We start from the raw sequence: 11,724 nt of genomic DNA, 5'->3' as shown, positions 1-11,724 counted from the left end.
GTCTGTCTGTCTGTCTGTCTGTCTGTCTGTCTGTCTGTCTGTCTGTCTGTCTGTCTGTCTGTCTGTCTGTCTGTCTGTCTACAATATACTGTATCTACCATCCTGTCTGTCTGTCTGTCTGTCTGTCTGTCTGTCTGTCTGTCTGTCTGTCTGTCTGTCTGTCTGTCTGTCTGTCTGTCTGTCTGTCTGTCTGTCTGTCTGTCTGTCTGTCTGTAATATACTGTATCTACCATCCTGTCTGTCTGTCTGTCTGTCTGTCTGTCTGTCTGTCTGTCTGTCTGTCTGTCTGTCTGTCTGTCTGTCTGTCTGTCTGTCTGTCTGTCTGTCTGTCTGTCTGTCTGTCTGTCTGTCTGTCTGTCTCACTCATCTCAGTCTCTGTCTCTGTCTCTCTCTCTCTCTTTCTCACTCTGTCTCTCTCAATTCAATTCAATTCAAGGGGCTTTATTGGCATGGGAAACATGTGTTAACATTGCCAAGGCAAGTGAGGTAGATAATATACAAAAGTGAAATAAACTATAAAAATTAACAGTAAACATTACACTCACAGAAGTTCCAAAAGAATAAAGACATTACAAATGTCATATTATGTATATATGCAGTGTTGTAACGATGTACAAAAGGTTCAAGTCTGCCTGCAATATACTGTATCTACCATCCTGTCTCTGTCTGTCTTGTCTTGTCTGTCTGTCTGTCTGTCTGTCTGTCTGTCTGTCTGTCTGTCTGTCTGTCTGTCTGTCTGTCTGTCTGCAATCTAATGTATCTACCATCCTGTCTCTGTCTGTCTGCCTGCCTGTCTGTCTGTCACCTGACTGTATGTCTGTCTGCTACCTGTCTGTCTGTCTGTCAGAAATTTAAAATACTTAGACAGAAATTATTTGAATGGGATGGTTCCGTTCGATGTCTGTGAATAAGAGGCTAGACCAATATGAAAACCATCAGACTGTGAAGTGTAGTGTTTGATCCAGAGCCATAATCATGTTAGTTACGGCATGGTAAACATAGCTGGGCTACAGTCACATTCATCTTATCTGTGCTCCAGGGATGAGCTGGACTTTGATCCCAAACCTCACTTTTGTTTGGAGACTCACTACCAGGATTTCTGCTCTGCACTGCAGACAACTAGAAGGTGCAACAGCATATGGAGCCCCACCATATGGAGCCCCAGCATACGGAGACCCAGCATACGGAGCCCCACCATATGGAGCCCCAGCATATGGAGCCTCAGGATATAGAGCCCCAGCATATGGAGCCCCAGCATATGTAGCCCCAGCATATGGAGCCCCTGCATATGGAGCCCCAGCATATGTAGCCCCTGCATATGGAGCCCCAGCATATGTAGCCCTAGCATATGGAGCGCCATCATATGGAGCCCCAGCATATGGAACCCCAGCATATGGAGCCCCACCATGTGGAGCCCCAGCATATGGAGCCCCAGCATATGGAGCCCCACCATATGGAGCCCCAGCATATGGAGCCCCAGCATATGGAGCCTCAGCATGTGGAGCCCCACCATGTGGAGCCCCACCATATGGAGCCCCACCATATTGAGCCCCACCATATTGAGCCCAATGGCAGCATGCATAGCCGTGGGAAGTAGAGGTGCTGAGGGTGCTGTAGCACCCCCTGAAATGTTTGAATAACCCAACAAATATTTACAAAAATATACAGTACCAGTCAAAAGTTTGGACCCACCTATCCATTCAAGGGTTTTTCTTTATTTTTTACTATTTTCTTATTTGTAGAATAATAGTGAAGACATCAAAACTATGAAATAACACATATGGAATCATGTAGTAACCAAAAAATTGTAAAACAAATCCAAATACATTTTATGTTTTAGATTCTTCAAAGTAGCCACCCTTTGCCTTGATGACAGCTTTGCACGCTCTTGGCATGCATTTCAATTAACAAGTGTGCCTCATTAAAAGTTCATTTGTGGAATTTATTTCCTTCTTAATGCATTTGAGCCAATCAGTTGTGTTGTGACAAGTTAGAGGTGGTATCCAGAAGATAGCCCTATTTGGTAAAAAGCCAAGTCCATTTTATGGAAAGAACAGCTCAAATAAGCAAAGAGTAACGACAGGCCATCATTACTTTAAGACACGAATGTCAGTCAATCTGGAACATTTCAAGAACTTTGAAAAAATGTTTTCAAGTGCAGTTGCAAAAAACATCAAGCGCAATGATGAAACTGGCTCTCATGAGAACTGCCACAGGAAAGGAAGACCCAGAGTTACCTCTGGTGCAGAGCATAAGTTCATTAGAGTTATCAGCCTGAGTAATTGCAGCCCAAATAAATGCTTCACAGAGTTCAAGTAACAAACACATCTCAACATCAACTGTTCAGAGGAGACTTTGTGATTCATGCCTTCATGGTCGAATTGCTGCAAAGAAACCACTGCTAAAGGACCCTAAGAAGAAGAAGAGACTTTCTTGGCCCAAGAAACACGAGCAATGGACATTAGACCGATGGAAATCTGTCCTTTGGTCTGATGAGTCCAAATTTGAGATTTTTGGTTCCAACCGCCATGTCTTTGTGAGATGCAGAGTAGGTGAACGGATGATCTCTACATGTGTGGTTCCCACTGTGAAGCATGGAGGAGGAGGTGTGATGGTGTGGGGGTGCTTTGCTGGTGACACTGTTGTGATTTATTTAGAATTCAAGGCACACTTAACCAGCATGGCTATAACAGCATTCTGCAGTGATATGCAATTTCATCTGGTTTGCGTTTAGTGGGACTATCATTTGTTTTTCAACAGGACAATGACCCAACACACCTCCAGGCTGTGTAAGGGCTATTTGACCAGAAGGAGAGTGATGGAGTGCTGCATCAGATGACCTGGCCTCCACAATCACCCGACCTCAACCCAATTGAGATGGTTTGGGATGAGTTGGATCACAGAGTTAAGGAAAAGCAGCCAACAAGTGCTCAGCATATGTGGGAATTCCTTCAAGACTGTTGGAAAAGCATTCCAGGTGAAGCTGGTTGAGAGAATGCAGAGAGTGTGCAAAGCTGTCATTAAGGAAAAGGGTGGTTACTTTGAAGAATGTTTAACACTTTTTTGGTTACTACATGGTTCCATATGTGTTATTTCATAGTTTTGGTGTCTCCACTATTATTCTACAATGTAGAAAATAGTACAAATAAAGAAAAACCCTTGAATGAGTAGGTGTGTCCAAACTTTTGACTAGTACTGTATATATATACATACAATACCGTTCAAAAGTTAGGACTCGTTTTTGAAAGAAAATAAAAAATATTGTCCATTATAATAACATCAAATTGATCAGAAATACAGAGTAGACATTGCTAATGACTATTGTAGCTGGAAATGTATGAATTTTAATGGAATATCTGGGATGCTGGCCTTCTAGGCAGAGTTCCTCTATCCAGTGTCTGTGTTCTTTTGCCCATCTTAATCTTTTATTTTTATTGGCCAGACTGAGATATGTTTTTTTCTTTGCAACTCTGCCTAGAAGGCCAGCATCCCGGAGTCGCCTCTTCACTGTTGACGTTGAGTCTGGTGTTTTGCAGGTACTATTTAATGAAGCTGCCAGTTGAGGACTTGGGAGGCATCTGTTTCTGAAACTAGACACTCTAATGTACTTGTCCTCTTGCTCAGTTGTGTACCGGGGCCTCCCACTCCTCTTTCTATTCTGGTTAGGGCCAGTTTGCGCTGTTCTGTGAAGGGAGTAGTACACAGCGTTGTATGAGATTTTCATTTTCTTGGCAATTTCTCGCATGGAATAGCCTTCATTTCAGAAAAAAGTTATTTGTTTCTGGCCATTTTGAGCCTTTAATCAAACCCACAAATGCTGATGCTCCAGATACTAAACTAGTCTAAAGAAGGCCAGTTTTATTGCTTCTTTAATCAGAACAACAGTTTTCAGCTGTGCTAACATAATTGCAAAAGGTTTTCTAATGATCAATTACCTTTTAAAATGCTAAACTTGGTTTAGCTAACACAACGTGCCATTGGAACACAGGAGTGATGGTTGCTGATAATGGGCCTCTGTACGCCTATGTAGATATTCCATTAAAAATCTGCCGTTTCCAGCTACAATAGTCATTTACAACATTAACAATGTCTACACTGTAATAATGATCAATTTGATGTTATTTAATGGACAAAAAATGTGCTTTTCTTTCAAAAACAAGGACATTTCTAAGTGACCCCAAACTTTTGAATGGTTGTGTATAATATATTTGAAAAAATATTTTTCCACCAATGTAGTGTACTGGGCCCTTACAGGTATTAGCGGACCGATATAGACGTCTGTAGCGTGGGCAAATGTTTTTTACAGCATCTCCACATTGGCAAGAAAGGTAGTTGTATAATTAAGAACAGTATCTTGCAGGATTCAAGAGTTGGAACTGTAAGAGTTGTTGCCCTGTTCCTTTCTTTGTGATGTCATTCTAATGGAATCCAGATAGAACAAAACCCTGTCCCTTTCTCTGTGATGTCATTCTAATGGAATCCAGATGGAACAAAACCCTGTCCCTTTCTCTGTGATGTCATTCTAATGGAATCCAGATAGAACAAAACCCTGTCCCTTTCTCTGTGATGTCATTCTAATGGAATCCAGATAGAACAAAACCCTGTCCCTTTCTCTGTGATGTCATTCTAATGGAATCCAGATAGAACAAAACCCTGTCCCTTTCTCTGTGATGTCATTCTAATGGAATCCAGATAGAACAAAACCCTGTCCCTTTCTCTGTGATGTCATTCTAATGGAATCCAGATAGAACAAAACCCTGTCCCTTTCTCTGTGATGTCATTCTAATGGAATCCAGATAGAACAAAACCCTGTCCCTTTCTTTCTTCTAATGGAATCTGTGATGTCATTCTAATGGAATCTAATGGAATCAGATAGAACAAAACCCTGTCCCTTTCTCTGTGATGTCATTCTATTCTAATGGAATCCAGATAGAACAAAACCCTGTCCCTTTCTCTGTGATGTCATTCTAATGGAATCTAATGGAATCAGATAGAACAAAACCCTGTCCCTTTCTCTGTGATGTCATTCTAATGGAATCCAGATGTCAGAACAGATAACCCCTGTCCTTTCTCTGTGATGTCATTCTAATGGAATCCAGATAGAACAAAACCCTGTCCCTTTCTCTGTGATGTCATTCTAATGGAATCCAGATAGAACATAACCCTGTCCCTTTCTCTGTGATGTCATTCTAATGGAATCCAGATAGAACAAAACCCTGTCCCTTTCTCTGTGATGTCATTCTAATGGAATCCAGATAGAACAAAACCCTGTCCCTTTCTCTGTGATGTCATTCTGAATGATAGAACATTCCCTTTCTCTGTGATGTCATTCTAATGGAATCCAGAATGTCCAGATAGAATCCAGATAGAACAAAACCCTGTCCCTTTCTCTGTGATGTCATTCTAATGGAATCCAGATAGAACAAAACCCTGTCCCTTTCTCTGTGATGTCATTCTAATGGAATCCAGATAGAACAAAACCCTGTCCTCAAACATTTACATCAAAAGGTGCAAAGTTATGGACAAAGACACAAAATATCCACATCAAATTAAATATTTTTCTTGATCAAATAACATGGAAAACAATCCCTTTTTGTGCAGTTTTAATTGACCATCCTTACAAACCACTTAATGTAATGTAAATGTACATGACTGTACTGTACATACGCTGGTCATCTAGGTTAGTACCTGCAGACTTTCTACCACCATAACGAACAACAATGCACAATACAGTAGTTGAGTGCATTGAGACTTCAATTGGTTTGTGATGACAGTGTGTGATGATGTGCCTCCGTTGGTACAGGATGGGGCTTGCAATGCAAGGGTTGTGGGTTCAATACCCATGGGGGACCAGTATGAACATGTATGCACTCCCTACTGTAAAGCTGCTCTGGATAAGAGAGTTTACTAAAATGTGAAAGGAATGAATAGACCATTTCAGTTGACACAGAAATAAGTTGTATTTCAAGAAACTGGAAAACATATTGTACGTCAAGCAAGTATTTTTGTGTTCCACAAGTATTATCAGATTAACGGTTTTGTACAGATAATTATCAGACTCAAGTTATAAATGCTGGTTAACACTCCAATACAGTTAGTTGACATTTTTTTCACAAAAGTAGTGCACTGGGCATTTACGAGTCCTGTATTACCCCCCCAGCTATGGCAGCATGTTATGGAGGTAGTTGAGTCCAGATTTCTGAGAGAGTTGGTTGTGGAGGAGCGCCCTCTTTCCAGACCGTGTGTGTGAACTTGTGGATGAAGGAAGTTGCCCAGTCTCATTATGGCTCAGCAGACACCTGTAAGGGACAACGTCACACTTAACCTCTCTTCCTGTTGGAACATCTCCCCTCTGTCCTGCCTGCCTTTCTCTCTTCCATTCATCCCATCCTCCTTCTCTCTGTGCAGAGCCAGGGCTCCTTAACAGCCAGAGAGCCTGTGTGTGTGTGTGTATATGTTAGCCCTCTCTGCCTGCCCAGCTTCACACTAAGTGCCTCTGACAGCTAGTTATTAACCCTGATCCAGGAGAGTGTGTGTATGTGTGCACACGCATGCATGTCTATGTGAATGTGTGCGCACAAGTTTGCGTGTGTGTGTTTGTGTGTGTGTGTGTGTGTGTGTGGTGATGTGGGGCCACCTCAAAGACGGCCTCCACCAGAACTCAAGGCAAACAATCTTTCTCTCCTTACCTGTAATTGTAAATATTGACATTTTCACATTTGAAACTGAACTAATTGCATGAAAATGTAGTGCAATAGCATGAAACTGACTGAATAAACCCCAACAAGGCACTCCTCTGGGGCTGTTTCACAATCCCCCGTCTGTGAACTTAGAAAGACAAGAAAGCAATGAAAGCAATGTCAGCCACAGTCCCAGGGGTTAAGTAAGTTTGTTAGCGAAGTGTGCTGGCTTGCCACCTCATCGCCATGGAGACCATGACTGATGTGGACCCTGTCAACCAACAGAAACCATGGAGACCAGAATGGAAAAATAACCTAACTTCATTTTCAACTGATACATTTTGTAAACACATGATAGGAGGCTTTATACTATGGAGATGCTGCACCCTTGTGGCAGCTTCTGGAGGTGCCGGGTGACAGACAGGTGTCGCTGACAGACTGTGGCAAGACAGTTTAGTTAAGTTTGAGTGCTGCGCTGTGGTTATTTAAAGTAGAGAATTGGACAAGGATTCCAACATTGAACAGTGAGGCTACCCATATACACACCAGCCACAAAAATGTGTTTACTGCAAGACTAATGTGACTAAGGTGCTTCTCAACTCTCTGCCCAATATAAAGAATTATACCATGGCATTGTTGAATACTTGTTTCTGATTGGCTTGAAGGGCATTCTAGAGTGTGCATTATTCCCTATAAGGTACGGTATATTTGCATGGTATAATTCAATGGCTATAGTTCATTCTTACATGTTCTATGTTTGAGGTGCTTTTGAAAGCAAAAGTCAAATTGAAAGCATTATTGGCATTGTTGAATTCGTTTTTTATAATGGCAAGCTACGACTAACGGTTTGGTTAGCTAAACTAGTCTGTTTGTTTGGTTACCACGGCAACTATTGTAGCTATCTAGTAAACTTGCTATCTACTTTAGTGGATACTGAACACATCTCTACCAGAAAATGTGATAAATTATATTCAAGGCATGAAAGGGATAATCAACTCGGGGCTCCATGCATTCTCCGGAAAGGAATGAAGACATTACGGTGTGTTCCATGACGCGCTAGCTGAGTGGAACTGACCTTCCACAGCCTTGTATTATTTTCCAGAATACATAACTGCTCGTTGATTATCCCACCTTACTTATATTATTGTATTATTTTACTTTATTGTATTATTGTGTTATATTGTATTATTGTATTATTGTATTGTATTTTTGTATTGTTGTATTGTAGTATTTTATTGTAATGTGTTGTCTTGTATTATTGTCTTGTAGTGTATTGTAGTATTGTATTGCATTATTGTAATGTGTTGTATTATTGTATTGTGTTGTATTGTTGTCCTATTGCATTATATTTTTTAATTGTATTGTATTTTTGTACTGTATTATTGTATTGTTTGATTGTATTATTGTACTATATCATTGATGTATGGATGTATTAATTGATTGTATTATTGTATTGTATTATTGTGTTGTATTATTGTATTATTTGATTGTATTATTGTACTATATCATTGATGTATTCATTGATTGTATTGTTGTCTTGTATTATTGTATTGTATTATCGTATTATATTGTCTTATTGTATTGTATTATTGTATTGTATTATATTCTTGTATTATATTGTATTGTATTGTAGTATTATATTATTGTATTGTCTTATTGTATTGTATTATTGTATTGTAGTATAATATTATTGTATTGTAGTATTGTCTTATTGTATTGTAGTATTGTATTATATTGTATTGTCTTATTGTATTGTAGTATTGTATTATATTGTTATTATATTGCTTCCTATTTTGCAACAAATTCACTCATGCTGCCAAACATACCCTCGTAAAACTGACCATCCTACCGATCCTCGACTTTGGCGATGTCATTTACAAAATAGCCTCCAATACCCTACGCAATAAATTGGATGCAGTCTATCACAGTGCCATCCGTTTTGTCACCAAAGCCCCATATACTACCCACCACTGCGACCTGTACACTCTCTTTGGCTGGCCCTCGCTTCATACTTGTCGCCAAACCCACTGGCTCCATGTCATCTACAAGACCCTGCTAGGTAAAGTCCCCCCTTATCTCAGCTCGCTGGTCACCATAGCATCTCCCACCTGTAGCACCTGCTCCAGCAGGTATATCTCTCTAGTCACCCCCAAAACCAATTCTTTCTTTGGCCGCCTCTCCTTCCAGTTCTCTGCTGCCAATGACTGGAACGAACTACAAAAATCTCTGAAACTGGAAACACTTATCTCCCTCACTAGCTTTAAGCACCAACTGTCAGAGCAGCTCACAGATTACTGCACCTGTACATAGCCCACCTATAATTTAGCCCAAACAACTACCTCTTTCCCTACTGTATTTAATTAATGAATTAATTTTGCTCCTTTGCACCCCATTATTTTTATTTCTACTTTGCACATTCTTCCATTGCAAATCTACCATTCCAGTGTTTTACTTGCTATATTGTATTTACTTTGCCACCATGGCCTTTTTTTGCCTTTACCTCCCTTATCTCACCTCATTTGCTCACATCGTATATAGACTTGTTTATACTGTATTATTGACTGTATGTTTGTTTTACTCCATGTGTAACTCTGTGTCGTTGTATCTGTCGAACTGCTTTGCTTTATCTTGGCCAGGTCGCAATTGTAAATGAGAACTTGTTCTCAACTTGCCTACCTGGTTAAATAATGGTGAAATAAAAAAATAAAAAATAAATGTCCTATGGGTCCTGGTCTAAAGTAGTGCACTATGTCCTATGGGTCCTGGTCTAAAGTAGTGCACTATGTCCTATGGGTCCTGGTCTAAAGTAGTGCACTATGTCCTATGGGTCCTGGTCTAAAGTAGTGCACTATGTCCTATGGGTCCTGGTCTAAAGTAGTGCACTATGTCCTATGGGTCCTGGTCTAAAGTAGTGCACTATGTCCTATGGGTCCTGGTCTAAAGTAGTGCACTATGTCCTATGGGTCCTGGTCTAAAGTAGTGCACTATGTCCTATGGGTCCTGGTCTAAAGTAGTGCACTATGTCCTATGGGTCCTGGTCTAAAGTAGTGCACTATGTCCTATGGGTCCTGGTCTAAAGTAGTGCACTATGTCCTATGGGTCCTGGTCTAAAGTAGTGCACTATGTCCTATGGGCCCTGGTCTAAAGTAGTGCACTAAACAGCGAATACAGTTCCATTCACACCTGAGTCAGTGTTCATCAAACTTCTAGATCTGTTTTTTGACACTAGGGGAATTGTAGATATTATTATTTAAATATTGTTAATTATACATTGTTATATAGATATTGTTATGTAGATATTGTCCCATCTGTGTTATCTGTTTCTATGGTGTCATTTTAGGTACATTGATAGAGTTACATAAATACTGTGTATCTGTTCTAGAAATACACAAATATACAGTATGTACAGTTGTTTTTGTCTTAATCAGAGATAATTACAGGGAGTTATGAAATATCAATGTAATGTAGCAGGAACTTAGATTAGACTTACCCAGCATGCAGCTGGTGTAACATTCAGTATTAATGTAGCAGTAACATAGACTAGACTTACCCAGCATGCAGCTGGTGTAACATTCAGTATTAATGTAGCAGTAACATAGACTAGACTTACCCAGCATGCAGCTGGTGTAACATTCAGTATTAATGTAGCAGTAACATAGACTAGACTTGCCCAGCATGCAGCTGGTGTAACATTCAGTATTAATGTAGCAGTAACATAGACTAGACTTACCCAGCATGCAGCTGGTGTAACATTCAGTATTAATGTAGCAGTAACATAGACTAGACTTACCCAGCATGCAGCTGGTGTAACATTCTATATTAATGTAGCAGTAACATAGACTAGACTTACATTCAGTATTAATGTAGCAGTAACATAGACTAGACTTACCCAGCATGCAGCTGGTGTAACATTCAGTATTAATGTAGCAGTAACATAGACTAGACTTACCCAGCATGCAGCTGGTGTAACATTCAGTATTAATGTAGCAGTAACATAGACTAGACTTACCCAGCATGCAGCTGGTGTAACATTCAGTATTAATGTAGCAGTAACATAGACTAGACTTACCCAGCATGCAGCTGGTGTAACATTCAGTATTAATGTAGCAGTAACGTAGACTAGACTTACCCAGCATGCAGCTGGTGTAACATTCTGTACATTAAATCCTGTTGATCATCTTGAATTGTAGAGATCTGAGAATGAGATCCACAATATGTCTGACGTCTTTCTATATGTCTCTGCTTCCTTCCGTTTGACCTATCCTGCCCTCCCCTCTGATGCCCCCACCTTACCCCCCTCCTCCAGGCTAGCGGTGTCCCCTACAAGCTGCAGCTGTACGGGAAGGGAGACTTGGCAGGCCAGGCGTTCGAGAACACCGAGGACTGCCCCTCCGTGCTGGAGAAGTTCCACTGGCGCGAGGTGCACTCCTGCAAGGTGCTGGGAGGCTGGTGGGTTTTCTACGAGCACCCCGACTACAAGGGCCGTCAGTATCTCCTGGATAAGGGCGAGTACCGCAAGCCCACAGACTGGGGCGCGGTGTGTCCCAACGTCCAGTCCTTCAGACGCCTCACTGAGTAACCAGGGTCTAGAGGTGTCCCCCTCTCGCCCAACCAATCCGATCCCTCCTGCCCAATGCTCGATCAAGTCATCTACTACCGTTCTTACCACCAACCAGTGGGCACCCAAGAGATGGACCTGACACTGAGCCACGGCCACCAGCTAAAATAAAACCCTGACTGGCAAGCAGCAGACGACTTGGGTTTTTATTGTGTATTTGGTGTAAGTCTGATAATGTCTAATACAGCCGACAACCAATGGACAAGATCCTCTCTGCAGTCACTCTGCGTCAAACCAACTCTAGAGCCTAAACTGGAAAACAAGACTTTTATATTTTTGATGTGTTTCATTTGGTCATAGCCAGTGATAGATATGGTATAACAATAACTTGTCAGTTCATAACATTTCATATTAGGAATAAATACATTTGGTAATAATAACTTACTTCATGTTATTTTAGTATTAAATAAACAGTAACCCAGGGCA

At 40.8% G+C, this 11,724-nt stretch overlaps 1 protein-coding gene across 1 annotated transcript in view; it reads left to right on the top strand.

Moving 5' to 3' along the window:
- The window catches only part of LOC112230938 (gamma-crystallin S-like), a 17,989-nt gene extending 6,674 nt beyond the window's left edge, over positions 1–11,315 (top strand). Inside the window, exon 2 of the mRNA XM_024397351.2 lies at positions 10,987–11,315. Coding sequence (XP_024253119.1) covers positions 10,987–11,259 — 273 coding nt within the window. The 3' untranslated portion in view covers positions 11,260–11,315. The remainder of the gene's footprint in view (positions 1–10,986) is intronic.
- Positions 11,316–11,724: the final 409 nt, after the last annotated feature.

Source organism: Oncorhynchus tshawytscha, unplaced genomic scaffold (genome assembly GCF_018296145.1).
Source record: "Oncorhynchus tshawytscha isolate Ot180627B unplaced genomic scaffold, Otsh_v2.0 Un_contig_2569_pilon_pilon, whole genome shotgun sequence".
NCBI classification, from domain to species: domain Eukaryota; kingdom Metazoa; phylum Chordata; class Actinopteri; order Salmoniformes; family Salmonidae; genus Oncorhynchus; species Oncorhynchus tshawytscha.
This window is presented reverse-complemented; position numbering and strand designations above follow the sequence as displayed.